This window comes from Pseudopodoces humilis, chromosome 6 (genome assembly GCF_049639895.1).
Source record: "Pseudopodoces humilis isolate 2021_Gansu_Grassland_sample_001 chromosome 6, ASM4963989v1, whole genome shotgun sequence".
NCBI lineage: Eukaryota > Metazoa > Chordata > Aves > Passeriformes > Paridae > Pseudopodoces > Pseudopodoces humilis.
The window spans coordinates 27,451,358-27,471,872 of NC_142205.1; the positions used below are offsets into that span (position 1 = coordinate 27,451,358).

The 20,515-nt window shown below is 40.7% G+C and overlaps 1 protein-coding gene across 6 annotated transcripts in view; it reads left to right on the forward strand.

Annotated features, from left to right (window-relative positions):
* The window catches only part of CRACD (capping protein inhibiting regulator of actin dynamics), a 124,042-nt gene that overhangs the window by 73,658 nt on the left and 29,869 nt on the right, over positions 1-20,515 (forward strand). For all 6 annotated transcript variants that reach the window (XM_088056035.1, XM_088056032.1, XM_088056036.1 and 3 more), the window contains one exon: positions 15,569-15,734. In XM_088056035.1, coding sequence (XP_087912161.1) covers positions 15,569-15,734 — 166 coding nt within the window. The remainder of the gene's footprint in view (positions 1-15,568; positions 15,735-20,515) is intronic.

The following is a 20,515-nucleotide window of genomic DNA, read 5'->3' on the forward strand; positions in this document are numbered from 1 at the left end:
CCTGGTCATTTGTAGTGAAGGCATTCATTATTTTTGTCTTTTAATATTTCTTTCAGAAAAGCTGGAAGGCATGGCCTGCCTGTCTGACCCCATGGGTCAGGACTGAATTGCAAATTATTCCTTTGCTGCTTGAGCAGACTGGCTGCTGTTGGAAATGTGACACTCAGCTATGTGGAATTCTTGTCTGTACCAACCTTGCCATGTCTGCATTCATTTTTCCTAAATTACTAAACACTTTGCACTTAATGAGTTGCAACTAATTAGTACCTCTTGCTTTGCTATACCTGTAAAATTATACTTCCAGTAAAGTGTTTCATTAACTAATTAGACATCTCAACCAAGTTGACTTTTGTCCTCTTGTTTACTGGTTTTTTACTAGACAGTGAGATTAAAATCTTGTTGTCTTACTCCAAAGATGCAATCTCTTCATGTTCTTCTCTCATGACAGACTACATTTAATTCTTATTCTGGAACGCTGTTTCCCTAAATGAGGTGTCCTCTTTATCCTTGGAGCAGAGTGCCTGGCCCATTTCCCAACATAGCCTAAAGCAGGGATGACCAGCTGCTCTGTGGCTGCCCTTGCCCCAGCTGATGATTCAGGTGCTGGAGGATAATAAGAGGCTGACACTGCAGAGGGTGCTTGGGCTATCCTGAAGAACAGGTACAAACAAACCTTACTGGTCTGGTGGCATGGTCCAGGAGGGCAGGGCAGGGAGACACAGCTGCTCACAGTGAGCTCAGGTCCTCAGCACTCACAAACTATGGTATGGAGCCCATTCCAGCAGAAGGGAGCAAAGTCCTGGTTTGGCAAGGCCTTGCCCATCAACACCTTGAGGTCATCTTGTTTTTTTCTACTGTGGATCTTGGAACAAAAACTGTTTTCAGTAAAAGAAACAAAGCAAAGCAAGCCCCTTTCCCCCTTCACTTTGGGCTGATTCTGGTGGAGGCCAAGCAATGCTGGTGATGCCTCTGTGTGTGCTCCCTAGGACAGAGGTGTTCAGAGCTGCTCTTGGGGATCCTGCTGTGCTGTCAGCACAGTGTTTCCACCATGGCTACAAAGGGTGAGGTCCTTCAGAGTTTGTTTCTTGGGGGCTCTGAGGACTTTTCTACAGGAAGTTTTGTGGCAGACAGTTTGAGTGAACATTTGCTATTACAAGGAAGCAACACAGAATGCTCTATCCTCTGATCCTTCCTGGGACCTTGCACGCATTTCAACAGCCGTCCTTTCTTCCCTCTTTCTTGGTCCCAGCTAATTTCAAATCCTTTGGTTAAGGGGCTTTTAGCCTCTTTTACAGTGATGTGCAGTGCATGTAGTGTCCATGCAGCAGTGGACTGCCTTAAGAGTTGCCAGGCTAAAACACTGGCCAGCTGGCAAGGCTTGCAGCTGGCTATCAGTTCCGTGGATGTACAGATCCCCAAAGCATTGTGAGGAGGAGCAGATACAGGTAGATAGCCCATTTCAGCTTCTACCCAGTGTCCACTTGCACTTTGTTCTGAATGCTTTATTTAAATAAAACTGGTGAAAACACTTCCCTCTGCTTTTAGAAGAACTTAGTAAAAATATTGAAGTATTTTTAAAAGACATTCAAGTAGCTGTTTATTACAAAGTAGTGGAGACTGTAGCCAGGTGGGTCTTTTCTCCCAGGCAACCAGTGACAGGACAAGAAGACAGTCTTAAGCTGCACCACAGGAGGTTTAAGCTGGACATTAGGAAGAAATTCTCCACAGAAGGGTTGCTTGGGCATTGGAATGGGCTGTTCAGGGCGGTGGGGAACTCATCATCTCTGGAGGTGTTAAGGAAAAGATTGAATGTGGCACTCAGTGCCATGGTCTAGTTGAGAAGGTGCTGTTAGGTCATAGGTTAGACTTGATGATCTCAAAGGTCCTCTCCAACCTAAATGATTCTGTGATTCTGCAAAATCTCACTGCTCTCTTATTTTGTCTTGTTTGATTAAGTGGGTATCCAGATACTCTCTGGATTGCCTTACCACTAGTGAAGCTTTAGGATACAATGTGGGTGATGTCCTTACAGGAACCTGTTTACCAAACCCAAGTACAGATATTTTAACATTTTTTAGTCACATGTTTGACTGTGATTTCCAAAGTGGCACCTTAAAAGTAAGTAGCAGCTGCCCTCCTGATTAATGAATATACATACATATATGTGTGTGTGTACATATATATATATATGTGTGTGTGTGCATATATATATATATGATGCCAGGTATGCATTCTTCCAGAAGTTTTTTTTCCAAATTCATTGGTGATGTACTGTATGCAAGTACATGGTAAGTTTCATGTACATGTAAGTGACTGGACTCATTTTAATTGAGCATTAGTTTGAACATCAATAAACCAGTGATTTCTCAGGTGATGCAGAAGATCAGTTGCCATTAGCTAATTTTCAGTTTACAGTCTGAAACACTTTAACTGTTTGTGCAAGTTCATCAGCCAGAGAGCAGATATGTGAAGTATTAATTGTGGCTAAAGCAGAACAAATTGCATTTGTTCAGAGTAATGTTTTCTGCAAATACATTATGAACAATCCATATCCTGTGATTTGTGTCATCTCTCTACCATCAGACAGAGACATACCTGACAAATCAAGCCTAACTAAAACCCAGAATATCTGGAGAGTGTCCTATTCTTTTCTGATGTAGCGTGTTAATTTTAGGGTTTGTCTTCCAACAATCTACAGTGTAAGAGGAGGAAAAAGAAAGGGAAGGAATGTGTTTTTTCTTGCAATTGAGACATACCCTCTGGTGGAAAAATCCTGGAGGATATGATATTCTGCATTGGCATTACAACGTATTCCTATGCCTCAGCTGGCATTTTTTATAATATTATATATATTATATATATTATATATATATATATTATATATATATTTTTCTTCTTTCCATCTGATATGTGTGACTTAGTCTGAAAAAGTCAAAAAGAGGGGTGAAGGGGTGGGAGAAGCCTAAGCTTAACTTGTACACTGCGTAAAGTTACCCTCCTATTGTTGTCAGTGCTGTCATTTCATAGATCTAAATTAAATGGTTCTCTCCTCTGACTGTCCTGGGTGGGTGTTATTGCACATATGGCTTTTGGGCTTCAGCTCTGCTCTTTAAAAGAATGCTCAAGATTAGCACAGTCATTTAGAGCATCAGGATTTTTCTGAAAATGCAGAAAACTAGATATGAGGATCTGGGGATCTAACAGAGGGCCGGGCCGACACAGAGCACAGGAATGAATGTTCTCTTCACCCAGGACTTTTAGATGTAAGTGTTACTTTTCCTCTTCTCTAAGCCCACTGGACAAAGAAATAGCTATGGCTGTTTCCATACTCATATTTGACAAATCTTTCAGAAACATTCATGTGAGCAAGGTTTCAAAAAGTAGAACTTAGATTTACTTTGGGATGTTTTGCATTATCTCAGTGTCAAAATATGTCATTGAGAGAGATGTGAGCATCTCTTGAGGATAGTTGATCATATAATAGAAACTGATTATATTAAAAACTTTAATTTGTTTATTATATTTGTAGTCTTAGAATTCTTTTCAAACTTGCATGCGTTACTGTAACCCTAGGTGATGCTTTACAGAGATGGAAAAAGTCTGATTCAGCTACAGAGCACTTGTAGTCTTATAAGTTAAGAATAGATACAAAGCAAGTAAAAACTCAGTTAGTGTTCACATCTCCCCTCTGGCCCCAGCCCTTTCCCAAACCTGCTCTCTATTTTTTTACAGTGAGTGCTCCTGGACCTTGAGTTTTACGAATAGAGCAGGGGTGTCAGGTGAAAGGTGATTATGCAGGGTGTAAGGTGTGTGTGATGTCAGAAAAACAGCTGAGGAAGGGAGATAAATACAACATGGGCTTCTTCTGACTCTCACTGTGAACTTCCCTTAACTGGACAGTCAGGGCATCCAGGTCTGTATCAAGCTGTTTGCAGGGATCCAAAATTTGCTTCAGCAGCTAGGAAACAAGTATTCAGAGCTGCTGAAATGGACCCCAGCTTCCACCCATGTTAGACTGAGACCCTGGCACTAGTCAGATCCAGGACCTGTTTCTTGGTCTTGCCACTGGACTGGAGCAGCTGGGAGGTATCTGATCTGCCAAAAGACACTCTGTACAAGTAGCATTTTCTGGAATGATGTGGCATCATGAGACGTAGCACTTGGCTGGTCCATGGGGCTGTCACAGCTGCTGTAGCCCCTCAGAGAATGACAGACACAACCTGCACTCCCAGTGTCTTTCCAAGGCTTACAAACTGCATACTTCAATAGTTTTCACTCAAGGGGCCATCATGATGTCATATCCTGCCATCTACAATGCATTAAATTCCCTTGGCTACAGTAGCACATGGGATCTTGTGTTTTGCATGGCCACCTGAGTCCCTTCTATTCTTTGTTCTGGCATACAATAAATGGTAAATAAATTCCAATGTGGGTAAGTGATGTTTCAGAGAAAGCGCTGTCTCCTTTCTCAGTGAAGTTTAATCATGTTCACCTTGTGTGGCTAAATTTGATGTATTTCTCCAGTGTAACGATGATAATGCTTTGTATTCTCAGCACAGTGAAACGATGTGTGATTAGTGTGATCAGTCACATCCTGGCCTGGCAAATCCTCGCCTGGAACCAAAATGGCACAAAAATAGGAAATATTTTGTCTTTGCTCTTGCTACCTGAAGGCAAAATGTTTTAAAAGGAAATATCTGGTTGGCTTAGTTCAGGAATAGGGAGAGTTGTGCTTTTGTGCAAAATTTTGTGCCATTTTGGATTTGAATTATTTTAGATTTTTAAAAAATGTTTAGGTTTATAAATGCTGGAGTATCATCTCTTTATGGCTGCTTCTCTTCTCTTTAATTCTGCTTCATCATGAGTAATTAATTTTATTCTAGCCTCATAGAATAGAACAGAGGGGGAGATTTCATTTAGCATCACAGCAGTATGATGGAATTTTTTTCTATTTTGATGCCACAGAAATTGTAAAGAACCCTTTCTTGATATTTCTATTTGGAGTAGAAATCTTACTTGGTTGACTTTTAAAATAACATTGTTTCTACTTATTACTGTTATATGTTAATATACTCAGTGTTAGCCAAATAATTTTGATGGCAAAATATATCTGACTGTTCTATGAAGTGAATACTGTAAGTTTTGCAAATATCAGAAGAATAGGTAGGTCTAAAAGGTTAAATTTCATCAGATTTCTGTTTTTCAGTCAGTAAGCACTTCAAGTGATGTCTTGCTCATCTAGTTTTAATTCTGGAAAGCAAAGACAAACCAACCACTTCACTTTTATTATTCTGTATATTTTGGTACATTGATGACAAGACAAGGAATTGAGTCAACTATATGCTCCTTTTCCAGAGCAGATTTAGTGTTTGAGAAAGTTGCCAGAACTTCAGCTTGAAGATTTACAGTCCTCTTCCTATCACAAAAATGTCTTACTTACATCAAGCACACACAGGTCTGTGCTTGGCCTGGGTGGTGAAGACAACCCAGGCTGAGGGCTCCAGTGAAGATGTGGGAAAGCAGTTACATGTTCCTGGTCATGTCTTTAATCTGCTCTTTCTGCATAAAAGTTGTTTGAGATTTGTCTTTGTGCCTCAGCCTGTTGCCTGCTCACTGTATGGGAACAGGTGATGGATAAGGAGCTAGGTTAGGTGTGTGCAGTGTACAATGAGTGATTAATAATGATGATCAGTTTTATCTCCGTGGTCTGTTTAACTGCTCAAAATATTGTTTCTGAAATTGCTGGTAACAGTGTTGGTTAAGTGCTGGCTCAGGTGGAGCTTTTTTTTATAACATTCCAATCAATATTAAGACATCAATTTCATCCTTCAGCTGATAGTGGTCTATGTTACAAAAACTGGCAATTTCTGAAAAAACTGGAAATGGCCATCTGACCCTGATGCTCAAAAGGGTGATCCAGTGCAGACTGGAATGACTGAGTGTCAGCAGGAGAAGTGGAAGCACAGCAGGGCTCTCTGTGCAGCACCAAGGTGAGAGGCTGTGATGCTGAAGCTGCGAGAGGGACAGGAGGAGCTGCAGGCTACACACAAGTAGCTGACTATCCTCTCCTGCTGACATGCCCAGAAGGCAAATCTTGTCCTGAACAACACAGAGAGCATCCCAGTGTAGTGCCTGCTTCTCCTGAGGAGGACGATAATCTGGGCCCGTGTATGCAGGGAAAGCTGCTCAGAAATGAAAATCCAGATGTTTGTTAAATAGGAGATTTATGGACTCAAGACAGATGCTCCACGTATTAATATGGCCACAATTTGTGTCAGTATCAGAGGACTTGTTTGTCAGAAGGAGCAAGTGAACCTAGCAGGGTGTTTGGGAAAGGGAAGCATGCAGCAGGAAGGCACAGGGGGATCATTGAGGAGCCAAAGGTGTCCTTCTGCCACAGCTTTGCACAGCTCCAGGAGCAGAGATGGCTCCATTGAGAGCACGGTGCTTCGAGGCTTTGGAATGGAACACAGAGCAGGTTCTTCAGCCCCTGTGCTGCTGACTGAAGTTATTTCCTGTTGATATTTTGGGGTTATGCCAGTCTGGGAAATGAGTGCCATGATTCCTTCTGTCTACCCTGCACAACAGAATAAGGAAGTTGAGGTTTTGCTTCCTCCATAAGTCTAAAAGAACCTCAAACAAAGCTCCATGCTTCTTTCTTTCTCCCAGCTCCATGCTTCTCTTCACTGTGGTTTTCACCATGCAAGCATTGACTTTGTTTTTTGCTTTCTATCAAAGCTTGCTGGAGAATTTGTGATTACTATGGTTTATGCATATCTTTTCTTAAGATATAGTTTATGTTCTTTATTTTGCTATGCAGCTGTAAACAACAACAGCATGATTTAATTCTGTGAAATCAGAGATCAGGGCAAGTTGTTTTAGGTCTTTTAGACATATTCAACATGAGGTCAGATTTAGCTTGGCTTCCAGGTAGCTCGAATAAGGGGGTCTTGTGATTCATATAAAATTTAAAGATGATCCAGACATTTTAGTTCCTTAAATCTGGGGAGGGGAGATGGATTTACTGCCTTCTGTTCAGCTTTACCCTTATCAAATTTAATGAAGAACTTATTAAATTAATATGTCCTCTGGAGTAGTTCATAATTTGCTTCGAATAAGACCCCTTTTAGTCCTGTGTTTTCTATATCACTTTATAATTCTCAGAACTTTGAAAGAAAACACACAGGCATAAAGTAATTGTTGGGGTTTCCCCTTCCCCTAATCTCCCTCTCCTTCATTTAGAGCTACATGTAGAACTATGTTGGAACTCTTTAAAATGTATTTTTACTTCATCATGGAGCTGCCCTAACTCAAAAGGTATATTGATAGTTTCAAAAAAACACAATAACATCTATTATGACTGGGGAGTAGGTAAATTCATAAAATGAAAAATTGGCTCATTTAATCTGACCTATCTAAAATATTCTAGCTGTTCATCTGAATTGAAAATTTAAAATTCAAATACGTTTGTCACTGTAAAATATGTTATACTAAAACTGTGCAAAAGTGAAAAAAAACACTCTGAGTATCTATGTCTGTATCAGTCTCAATTTGTATTAGGCATTAAAAGCAGAAATAGTGCATTTGGTTTTGCACCATGACATGAAATTTTTATCCAATAATATTGGATATCATAATGCCTTTATGTGACATTGAATAAAGAAATTGTTTTGTGTCATAATGACTCAATAATGTATTAGTTTATTGTTTCCCTTAAAAAAAAAAGAAAAGAAAAAAAATCCAAATCCCAGTCTAAAATATATTGGATGTACCTGCTTTCTTACAGCTTTGATTTGTTAGCCCCTAGTGATTTATTAGTCAGTGGGATCTCCAGCCCCTTGCTTGGGCAGTAACCCTGCCACTCCCCAGAGCCCTTTCTGAAGGAGGACACTCAACATTTGCATCAGCACCACAGTATTGGCTTATAATTATCCTGTGATCAGCTGGAGTGGTCACATCTGTCTTCTCACCCATTTCTAGCTAATCTGGGACACCTCAGCAATAGGTCCTAAAGGAATGAGTTTGTACATAATACTTCAACTCATTTCTGTCCCAGTTATCCCAGTCCTCCAGCCATCCAGACTTTCCGGCACAGCACTCTGACTGTCCTTGGAGGTCAGGATGCTTCTCGGCTTTTTCTTATTGGTGGAACACAGCTGCATGCTAGTAACACCTCTGCCTTATCACTGAAGAGGTTTGGTCAATGAGTTTCATGCTGTCTTCATGGAAATTAACATTTTCTATGGTAAGACAATAGTTTCTGTGATGGTGAAATACTCCTCCTCTCACCAGTGGAAAACTGGAGGTGGTATGGATCTAAAAATGTTGACCAGTGCAATACAGGATTTATTTAGAGCTGGAGAGGCATGAAAAACTGTTCATGTAACACAATCCCTTGCAAGAATGATCTTGCAAATTGTGATTTGAGTGTAGGATCCTGGTCTGTCAGCAGCCTGTGCCAGCCTTGAGGAGGTATAAATGACCTCTGGCAGCTGGGGAGGGGCAGTGGGAGCTGTTTGTGCAGTGTACGTGGTGCTCCTTGGACTTTGGACTGTTTTGACATGGGGCCTCAGGGAAGTAGCTTTATCTTAGGGAGGTTTATCTTTCCACATGCAGCATGGCCAGGACTTCTTTCAATCAGGAATTTTCCCCCATAAGAAATTAAACTACTGAAGGAATCCCATGTTTTACCTTTTTTTTTTTTTTCCTCTGAGAAGGAAATAGTGATCCAACATCTCTTTATTGATTGACGTCAAATGTTTCAAGCAGCTCTGGAAGCATCAGATAAAACCCAGCACACCAAAAAGATCTCCCATCATTAATAACTTGAGTTAGTAAACCTTGTACTAGTAAAACAAAGCTTTCTCCCTTCTGTTACATAATATTTTGTTGGTGAATCAGAAGCTATTGCAGTCTCTTCCTTTCTAAAAGTCTCACATGCATCACTGCGCCCAGAGCTGTAATAAGCAGGTTTTATCTTATTGGGTACATTCTGCATTGCAGCCCAGCATCTCGGTAACATCTATTGCATTTACTGAACCCTTTCTCAGATGTCCTCATAGGTATGGACTCCTCTACCCATCCTTACCCTCCTCAGGACACGAATTCCAACTTTTTTTATACCCTCTGGCTACTCACTGTGAAGCCTGTAACCAGGGCTTTCCCCTGGAAGAAGAAAACTCCCTGGCTTCAGTAGGGTTTGCTCCTGAAGTTTGTACTAATTTTCTCATACTGTCTTCCCTGCTGGGAGTGGTTGCTATCCCCAGCCTACCTCACACATTCCCAAAGTGAGCTACCTGCTCCAGGTCTGGCTTTGTTTTTTGGAGAGCAGTGTCTTCTCTGTCCCAAAGGTGCTGCCCAAGGATGGCAGCGGGATGGATTAAGAATTCAGAATGTCAGTGCTAAAACAAAGGGTTTTAGGATGAATGAGGCTCTCTGACCTCTAGGACCACTCATTGTGATGCTTGATGAAAATAGAAGGCACAAATACAAAGACTGTCTGGGACAGTCTTTAATTAGAAGGTGGGGAAAAGAGAGCAGGAGCTCAGAAATGAAAGGAGACTTTTGCCACAGTAAATGAGACTGAAGAAGTGGATATTTACTTAGCTCTAGTTCTTCTTAATGTCATCCTATTTACTTAGCTCTAGTTCTTCTTAATGTCATCCAAACATTTAAAAAATTTTATTTACTCTTCATTCGTATTTCTCTGTTGCTTGTAAAGACCACTATGCCAAACCTCATGCAGTGGAGGTTCAGTCCTTTTACCTTCAAGAGAGTATTTACTTGCTGTATCCAGAGGTGTCGAAATTACTCTTTCCTTGCTCTGAACGATAAAGCATATTGGATGGTGCTTGAACATTAATAGACTCCATTACGATGATTCATACGTGTCTCCTGACAGCTGACTGTCTTAGGTACATAAGATTTCTGTGGAAAATACAGTCTTTGGGAGAAAGAAAAATCACAAAATGGGCTGTTTTTTGTGGAAATGTTTTTGCTTCTGTAGATGGCAAGGGAAAATAGATGTTTCTGGAAAATAAGATTCGTTCTTCCTGTGTTATGGATACTTTAGGTAGTATTACTAGTTTATATCAGGTAATCCAAGAATACCCCATCCTCTCTGGGACAAGGTTTGCAAGAAATAGTATCTCTTGTAAGATCACCTGATACTCTTGGAAAAACAGGCAAGTAATAGCCCACTATGTTTCCTTTGCTTTGCCTAGGTGTTTCATTAGACCATTGTGACTATGCCAATTTGACGCCTTTGATAACTCTCAATCTTGTTTTCATTTAGTGTTTCTCAGGTATTGATGTTATGTCAGGTGATATTATCTCTGTCAGCATGGGACTATTGCATACTGTCAGCTTTATGACTGTTATGTGCCATCACTAAATGTCTGACAGAGGTGAACCCATTTCTGAGAAGTTGCATTATTGAATCTGAGCCTCAGTCTTTTTTTTTTATGTCTATCTTTGTTCCCTGTGTATTCTCTTAAATGTTTCCTTGGGTTCTTTGGTGTTTGTGCCTGCTTTGTATATCTGGACTGCGTCCATCTATCAACCCCAGCTACCTATGGAAGAGAGGGCAATGGATTGAGGGCAGGTCATGAAAAAAGAATATGTCCAGAAACCAATTTTCCCAGTGAGATCAGATGAGCTACCACAGGTACAGAAGCTCACACCTATTTTAAAACATGAGAACATAGTTAAGCAGAGCAAAGCCTGCTCTCTTCCTCCTTGACCCTGAACAATTTATTTCCCTTCCCTGGAGGAGTGGAAACACTTCTCCAGGGAGCACTGAAAATTTATCAGCAAAAACGAGCATCTCTGGAGTCTCACAGAAGTGGATGTACTGAGATGTGGAGTGAGTGGGAAAGCTGGAAGCAAGTGCCAATCCTAATTTGCCCAGAGAAGCTCTATGCCATTGGAACAGACTGGGAAAGGGGGAAAGAAGGCAGCTTTTTTGGTGGGGACCTGAAAAGCAAAGAAGTTTTTGCAGATGCCTGGCCAACCTAGGGTTCAACTGGGCAGTGGTTATTGTAGTGGATACATTCTGAGTTATTTTAAAAAGAGCATCAATAAACATACCATCAGCTTGAAACTGAGGTGTTTTTTTAAACGGGGGTACTGGCAATGTGTACCATAGCAGCTTTTTCTGTTGCAGAGATGCAATGAGAAATGTCAGTCAACTCACCCTCTTGACAGTATCTTTTAGTCCCCTTTTCCACCTTGGCTGCTGTATTGTGCCTGTAGCCCAGCAGCCCACTTGTCCTCTCTCTGCCACACAGTTTTGAATGCAACATCCATTTTGATTTCCATTCCCTAAATTCATTATAGAAATATCTATCCAATTAAATAATTCATATTCTCACTAATCTAGTTTATCACACCACATTTTATAGCCATTAAATTCACTAACAAAGAACGCATAATTTTGGAGACAGCTCAATATCTCAGGCTAAGAGAAGTGTCATAAACAGGTGCTTCATTTCAACTAATGAGAAAAAAAATTCTGTGAAAACTTTGCAAATCCTATATCAAAACTAGGGCTTGAAAAATCTTGGTCATTGTGACTTAAAATTCAAATTGACACTATGAATCCTGCTTCTATTTATTTTTCTGCTCAGCAGTCATCCTTCTACCCACCAGCTGATGTACGTGCTTGGTCAGCTCTGCTCAGAGACGACCTGCCCCCCAGGTTTCCTCATCCACAGTTCTGTGAGTGCTCCCAGTGCTGCAGTAAATAGGAAAAGCTGCAAGGAATCAACACCTTGTTAAATATTTAGGTGTCTCTTCTGTGATTATGTGAGTCTTTCTGTTAAGTTTTCTTTGCTTGAAAACAGTTTTTCAGATATTTCCAGGGGCACTGACATCTCCTCTATCTCATCCAGTGGCATAATCTCACCCCTGCCTGTTGTCTGGGATACACTGCTCACTCCCTTTCCAATAATTTAAATCTCTTCTCTCTATAATCATGATAGTTAAATCTTTGTTTGGCCTATGCTTGTGTTGAGGGTTCTGTGCTGTTTTTTGAAAGGTGTCACAGCCTGGGAATCCTGAATGGAGCAATTTAACTGCAAGCTATTTTGTGGGGAATTTTCAGCTGGCATGTCGATAAGACTTTGCCAGCTGGAGTCCAAAGGCTGCACCTGATTTCCTGGCAATAAAGGCCATTGCACCCACCTTCATCTTTCTTGGAGAGCTCGAAAGAGCAACTGTGAGAGGAGGAGCTGCTCCCCTCTCTCATCGTGAGCGGAGGCACCATGTGCTGCCTATGTGATGCCAAGGCTCTCTGCTTTAACTGGCTCTGTGTTATGCACTGCATGTCTTTGTGCATCTGACAAATTATATGACAGGTTACAGATTATTCTAATCTGCTCTGCTACTCTTCTGGTAGCTGAGAAGGGCACGCCTACCATATGTGCTGTGTTATCCTAGCTAGTGTATCCAACCTTGTTTATCTGTCGCCTTTACACCGTATGTTATTCTGTGATTCAAAACTGGTTTCCTGTTAACTGTTTACAGTGATTTGAACAAGATAGACTTATTAAACAGACAGGAAAAAAAGGTTTAATTGCTTATTTCCCCTGCTCTCCTGGGGCTGAATCTGTAGGATTCCATTAAAGTGATTGAGGAGACAAGCAAATGGCACATGTAAGCTGACTTGTTTTTGTTTTCTGGCTCTCCCAACAATTGTCATTGTTGCAAGTTGACACCAACTGTCAACTTTGTCCCAACTTTCATCCTTTACTATCCCATTTTTTTCTCTCAGCAGTAGAGATGGACAGAAGGGATGAGTTTTGTTCGAGAATGACAGACTCAAAAGGCTTTTGTGAAGAGAATTGTCTGCTGCATTGCTGATGTTTGGAATACTTGTTTTTTGTACTTGTTTTACTGCTACAGGAAGCATTTCACCCTGCAATATCATCCCACATCTTCCTCCATAAGATCTTGTGAAAAATATACATAAACAGACTTTGTCTTAGCGGTCAGGCATTCCCTCCTTAGAAACCTGGCAGGATGGAGAACAGAATGCGCAGCCTGTGCAGGGCAGGGTGTTCTTTGGCTTTGGAATGAGTCACAAAACCTGATTTAAAGAATTCATGCTTAGTAATGTGACAGCTGTGATGATGGGTGTGCAGCAAGGAAACAGCTAAGGGACATGTTAGATCACATGGGCAAAAGCAGATCTTGGCTTCAGATAAGTGTGTTGGTTTTCACCCATTTTGATGAAGTGAAAGCTGTGTTGACCTGTTACATTCATTCAACATTAGACTCATAGTTGGTGAATCAGTACCGTGGATTTAGAATCAATGAGGCAATTCACAGTTATATCTGGAGATCTCGAAAAGAGGAGGAGACAAGAGTAACGTGGATGAATGACATGGTGAGAACCTTTTTTTAAAAATGCTGTAGTTGAATTGATTTATGCAGTAAATGACATTAACCAGCAAAATTGGCATCTCCCTTTTGGAGAAAGCTGAGGAAAGAAGCAAGGTGAGAACTCTGAACAAACAGCTCTTCTACTCAGTTTTGTGTCTGGTACTGATGCTTTCTGTCCTATATGCTCTACCATTTGATTTATGGTGTTTTGCAGTCAGGTGTTTCTGAAGCTCTTAAAGGGTCAGAGCAGCAGTGGCCAAGAGCAGTAATTTCTCTCCTTCTCTGCTTGAATGCCTGCCTGTCTTCTAGGGATTTAATATAGGAATATTTTCTATTATATATAAATACATTCTACATATATCTGAAGTCAGAACTGAGCAACAAGCAATTGGTCTGGCTGGAGATGCAAGTTGATCTGCTTATGGAAGGCAGGGCTGGGTGACAGGTAATCTTCCATATCCCATTTTCTTCTACACTGGTAAAACTGCTGTTCCAGTTGTTGTTTTTCTCATCTGCTTATTGTGAGTCAGTGATTCTGGACTGGAAAATTATGATGCTGGGCCTGGGTTTGAAGTTTGTAATTCAGCTTTTTATTTTTATGCTGCTACTAGGATGCCCTGATGTTTTAATGAAGTTGAAAAAATCCTGTGTATCCTGACTGCCCAAGAAGAATTACGTTTTTGTGAACCTCTTATGGATCTGTAAAGGAAGAGCAGAATTATTATCTCTTGTGTCTTTGACTTTGTAGTTTCAATGTAGATTTCTTATTTCATCCATAATCAGATACAGATAGATGAACTGTGTGTAAGTTTAATGCTACGCTGGGTTCAGCTCAGGCTCTCTGGCACTATGCAAGTTTGGAAACCACTTACCACTGGAGGTAGCCAGGTCAAAATATGCTTGGACACATTTTCTCCCTCTGAAAGCCCTGCAGATATTCCTCCACTGGTTACAATGGTGTGTTACCCAGATGTGCTTTACCCTGCTTAGGTATGGCAGAGTAGAGTGTAAAACCCAAGGTGGAACTAAAGAATACTATTGCACTGCAGAAGATATTCCAGGTTTCCTGGTTAAAATTTCCTACAGGGCCTGCATGTACTTTGCAACCAACCCAGGGCTTTCTGCTGAGCCCCAGCCCACAGGAAGAGTAGAGCACGCTGAGGCAATGTGTGCACACAGCCTGTGAGAGAAGCACATACAGGAATGTAATTAGCTCATGAAAATATTTGTCACCAGTACAACATGATGCTTCTCAAACTAGGTTATGATAGGAGGCTGAATGCTGGGATTTAAAAAAAAACAAAACAACGAACAAATTAAAAAACCCAACTAGACTGTTTTAAGGTAGTTAAAGTTAAGGTAAAGCCTAAGAGGAATAAAGCACTTTAACAGTTACTATGTTTTATATATTCTTTGATTCATCCCAGCCCCGAGAAATTAACCTGTAGTTAACAAGAAAATCATGGTACTTCTTTTTAATAGATGGGGGATAATAGTTTGAAGCTGCCTTTATTTTTCCAGTTATTGGTGGAAGGAAAAAGGTTACTTTTTTCCTAATTAACTTTTTTATTTCTTGTTCATGTCTTCATGTATGTTTTGTGGTCTTGCTGTGCTTTTTTTGGTGTAGCTTTGAAAATGTCAGTGTCTCAAGGAAAAAGTGCCTGGTCAAATTCTGTCCTCAGTTACCTGGGGAGAAAAAAGTCAGAGAAATTTATTGACTTTTCTGATATAAAGCTGGATGTTGACTGAAGTAACCCAGCATGAACCAACAAAAATTTATTCTATTCTCTTTGTTCATTTATAGATTGACTTGCCTAGTTATGAGGCCACACAACTAAAACTCTAAAGCTCTTTGTTTTCAATTGCTTTCAATTCAAGGCAGAGGATGCAGCCCCTTCCAAAGTGGGGTGACCAAAAGCATCGTTTGTCTTTTGGTAAAATAGTCAAAACTGCGGTATAAAACCTAAAACCACGGCAGTGTTACGTTCTGGCTCCGGGGAATTGCCCTTTGTGTTGAGCCAGGCGTTTGGCCTCAGAGCAGCGGCCGTGCCTTTGCCGTGTCGGTGTGACGCGTGCCCAGCAGGCTGCGGCCCTCCATCGCTGCTCCGGGCTGCGCCTCGCTCTTTGACCCCATTCCTCCTCCGAGCCTCCCTCAGCCCCCGCCGCTCTGTCTTCTCACCTGCAGACAAGAAAAAGGCAGGCAAATTCCAGCCTTTCAAGAAGCTCTTCGGCAGGAGGAAGAAAAGAGAGCCCGCCTCAGAGTGTGAGGAGCCCAAACTGAAGCCCAGCCACTCCTTCGGCAACATCTGCAACGGGAGCTCCTCGGATGAGGAGCCCGGCAGCGGGCTGAGGTAAGTGCGCCCCGGCTGCTGCACACACAGCTCCCGCTCCCCCTGCTTCTAATGGAACTAAAATTCCCCTCTGCTGACTGCCAGCAGTTTGTACGCTGCTCGCTATGAAGCGTGTGCATCTCTCCTTCCTCTGACACCTGCTGCTTTAGACCTCAAAATCTCGCTGCTTAAGGGGCACGTGTGCTGCTCTGCAAATAAGAAATCCCAGGGGGAAGCAGAAATGAATTTGAATCCAGCTCTGTGATTTAACAGGTGAACACCTGAGCAGAGGTATTAATGGCATCCCTGTTTTTAAAACTGGGGAAAGGGAAACTTGAACTGGCTGTTATAGATACTTTATTGCATACATTTCCCTGCAAGGTGGTGTCTTTGGGTTGAGACAGACATCCTTTTTCCCTCTATCCCAAATAATTTTTGCACTGTAATTGGGGTCAACAAACAGGCTGCTTTTATTTTGGACCAATTTGAATGTAAAGCAGAAGAAGGAACAGAGAGGAGAGAGGCACCTGAAAATCAGATCACATTCCAGTGACAACAGAGGATGACAGAAGAACAGCGTGAGAATTTTCTGTGGGGATGGTGGGAGTAAGAAACTGTACAGAGTAAACAAGTCAGCAATCTCTAACTAGGGAAAAAAACCCAAAGTAAACAAACACAAACAAACAAAGAAAACTCAAGCAAAAGAAGCTCTTACCCCAATAGCAACAATGCCCCAAGACCAGATTCACAAACTACTGGAGTCAGTAATAATTCACTTTCCAACTGCTCGTCTCAGAGAGGTTAGCTGGCTCCTGCCCAAAGCCTGCTCCTTTGGAAGTAAAGGAAGTGTTTGCACTGGGGAGTGTATCTGAAAGTGTAACAAAGAAATCTGAAAGGGTAAAAAAAAAATTTCCAAATTCCTCTGCTCAAGAATGAAATCTGTATCAAAAACATCACCCTAGACCTTAGAACAACATTTCTAATGGTGCCTATAAAAATATGATTTTTAAAAATTTTCTATTTGGCGGATTTTTTTTAGCTTCTGGGGTTTTATTCCATTCTGTGAAATTCCTTGTGTACTAGGTTTCCTTTTGGTTTCTGTGGTGTAATACTGTACACCTCTTTTGCTCGTCCCAGAAAAAGCAGCACTGAGCATAGCCACAGTGCAGCTGGAGGAGTGACTGAGCCCCACTGTGATGCATTACCTGAGTGCACGATGCCAAGCCACATGGGGAGGTTTTAGTGCCTTTTCCCTCACGAGCAAACTAAACAGCGTCATCTCACTATCAGGGATTTCCCACTTGGCATAGCTGAAAATGCAGTGCTGCACCCAGAAACAAACAGTGATATGGGAACTTGTCCTGTTCCTCAATCAGTGACATGAAGGTGTGGCAGACCTTGTTTGAGACTGTTAAATGTTTGCATTTTTAATCCTATTAATCTTTCTAATTAACAAAAGCATTAAAAGTTAGCATCTGGTGGAAAAATCAGACTGTAAAATTTAAATCAGAGGGGATTAGTAAATGTGAAAGGTCCCATGTTTCACCTCAAGTGAAACATTTCTTTCTGTCATTCCTGAGACGTTTTAGCCTGCTAGAAATACTCAGTCAAAGTTCTGTTTTTCCTGTCAGACTTCATGGTGCAAATGTGAGATTTGATGATAATTTTCAGTTTCCAGGTAGTTTTTGCCACTTAATTAATTTTACAACAAGCATAAATGTTCAGTGCACTGCATTCAATTGCTTTGAGAGCTCAGTTTTGTCACTCCGGCCTGTTTTCAATATGTCTTCCATCCATTATATGTTTTAGCCTTTACTGTAATTACAAACATTTATGAATTTAATCCAGATAACTAAAAATAATACACATAGTTGTTTACAAGTTGTCTGACAGTAAATGCATTGCCATACTTTCCGCTATTCATACAGAAATAGACTAAATACAAATAACCAGTAGTATATTTACATAAGCAAAATCCTGAGAAGTTTTGTGAACCATTTGCTTCAAATTCTTTAAGAATGTACAACACCTGCATATTAAAAAAGCTTAATAAAAGCTCCAATTTTGCAATAAAAGCTCAGAGATGTTCCTATTCCTTTAGTAAGTTATATTTCTTCCTCAGCCTGCAGTGTACATGAATTTGCTATCTACAGATGTGTCCTGTGGACATTTAGCTTTGTTTTGGGGAGAGGAGATGGTTGTTTTGAAAATGTATTAAGGGAGGAAGCTGCTTCTGGAAGGTGGAAACAAGCAAATGAATGAGTGTAGGCTAAAGAAGATATCTATATTGCTTCCCAGGCCTAAGCTAGTATTTCACAGAGTGCTATATTGGCTTACAAGCCTGCTCACAGCTAACACCTGAATCTCTAATGGAGACTGTGCTGACTGGGTGATGCAGACGTGCCCGGAGCAATTGAGGTAATCTACATGTGGTGTAGATTGACTAGCTGAGTTGGAAGCAGCCGGAGAGATCCGCCTGTCCATCCTTTCTTACATCTTGGATTCATCAAATGCAAATAACTTGCTTGGTATCCTGATGTATGCACACTTCAAGCTCTTTGTTCATCTATGTTGTTTTGTAATACCCAGGTGGGAGGTTTCCTGCTGCAGTTTGTCTTGCTCAGCCTTGTGAAAACTGGAATTCCTTTTCCCTTTTCTATATTGCCCTTCTTGAGTTAAAAAAGTTAAAACTGTATTCATTAACTTTCTGTCCTAACCATAATGGCTGGGAGATAGAAGTACTGACTACAAGAAAGTGCCACAGGTTTGTGGAGCTTCACTGAAGTCTCCAGAAATTTCTGTTCTGAGGCTATGATTTGGCACATGAGAAGATTTTTTATTTGCCTTTTTTGTCACAGTTGACAAATACTCAACTTCTGAGAAAGCATTGTGAGGACAGACCTGAAAGGGTACCTGTGCAGTGCTGTACTAAAGTTTGTGATTCTGGCTTGATGTGCAGAGGGAGTGGGGAACTAAATTTCTCTTATTTGGGGTACAGTAGATTACCTTTCCTTAGGCTGAATGCAGTATTTCAAGGGACCTGGAATTAGACCTGTCAGATGTTTAGGACTCAAGTGAGACAGCATTGACCTTCCAGGAAAAAGTCTCTGAGAAAAGTTCAGTGTCTTGACAGCCTCCCATAAAATGGGACCCCTTTACTTGCAGCATTGGGCAGTTCTGTTTGAAGAAATCTAGATCAACAGTAAAAAGTGATCTATCTTGGAGCTTCAAAGAGCTCCCAAGAAACCTTCTCTCTGTCACATCCAGTTTTCATACACTGGGAATCTTTTTTCTCTGTGTATTAACTGCATTTCTGCAATTGGCACTTGTCAGTCATTATTTCCTTTCTAAGTGCCTCATTTTGAATGCCTTCTTGACTCCAGTGCAAGTGCCTTGTTTCTGTGGTATTTGGTGTTCACCTTCTTCCGAAGGCTTCATCCTGTCGGAGCTCTGATTTAAGCAAGTATCTCTTCAAGCTTAAGCAGAGCAAAGCAACATAGGGAGATTGTAAGAAATTTTGTTTTAGGAAAAAAAACCTTGGATTTTCCTTACTTGTGTCAGCTGACATGTACATCTGGAAAGAGTTTCTTATTTCCTGGTTATGAGGTGTGTTGAGGATGTTCCAGGACAGATAAGGTTATGGCTGCAGTTTTCCATTTGCATGGATTTTTTTAAATAAATTTTATTACATGTTTTTGGTGAAAAACCATGGTTAATTTTTATGCCCCTAATTATAATAATTTTAGTTGTACTATTAACATGATGCATCAACTACCTAAAGTTAGGCTTGATCTCTACTTCTAAGAAAAATAAATTATGGTAAGTTCATAGGCTCCAGGTCCCTTGATGACACCAGACTGGAGTTTTGTATAAAATAATGCTGAGTCATATATTTGAAAAGACTCTGAGTGTGGCTGCACAACTGATTGTTGGCATCAGTGGGACTTGGATGGGTCATAACAGGCAAACTGTACTGAAAAAACTGAACTGTACTGAGAAAAGTTTTCCCAGAGTTCGTGCCCTGAAATTCATTGAATTTGTTCCTGAAGGTGATATGAATATATATTTAGAATGAATTCAGAAATGATCTCTTAGTTTACTTTATGAAAAAGTTTCCCTGTTGAAAAAGTCTCTCCTTTGTCTGTTCAGATTGTGAGGCCCATGCTTGTGAGTTTGCTAATGCAATGAAGTCATTTGCTGCCTGAGCACAGCTCTAACTCATGTTGCAGCATGAACAATATTCCCCATCCAGGTGTTAGAACCAAAACTCTCTTTCCAGCAGATGAAAAAGAGGACACTGAAAATATAGCTCAGAATTACAATCCATTTTCCTCTATTACAGTATTAATGCTTCTCTGGAATGACTAGAAAATGCAATTTATGCTTTTCATCTCTAGCTGCCCTGGAGACATTCATGGGAGATGCAAAATGTTGTATCAGATTTCTTTTTTAAAACAAAACACCAAGTAGAGGCAACCTATCACTGCACCTGTCATTTCCCTCAGGTAATGTTCTGGGAAGTGGTTCTTGGTTTCCATTGAGGAGATTATATGAAGAGTCAATGCCTGGCTAAACCAAATTCATTCTTGCTTTGCACGATTTTAAACTTTTTTTTTGTTTAAAAATGGTTTTATGTTAAAAAGTTGACTTTGATCTTTAACGATTACAGAATTGGTTTCTAATGGAAATCTAAAAGAGTGGAAGTCATGAGACTCTGGGTTTTTTGGAGTCGGTCTCTACAAACATAAAAGAACAGAACAACTCATTCTCTCCCTTTATTTTCCAGTTTCTATTTCTATCTC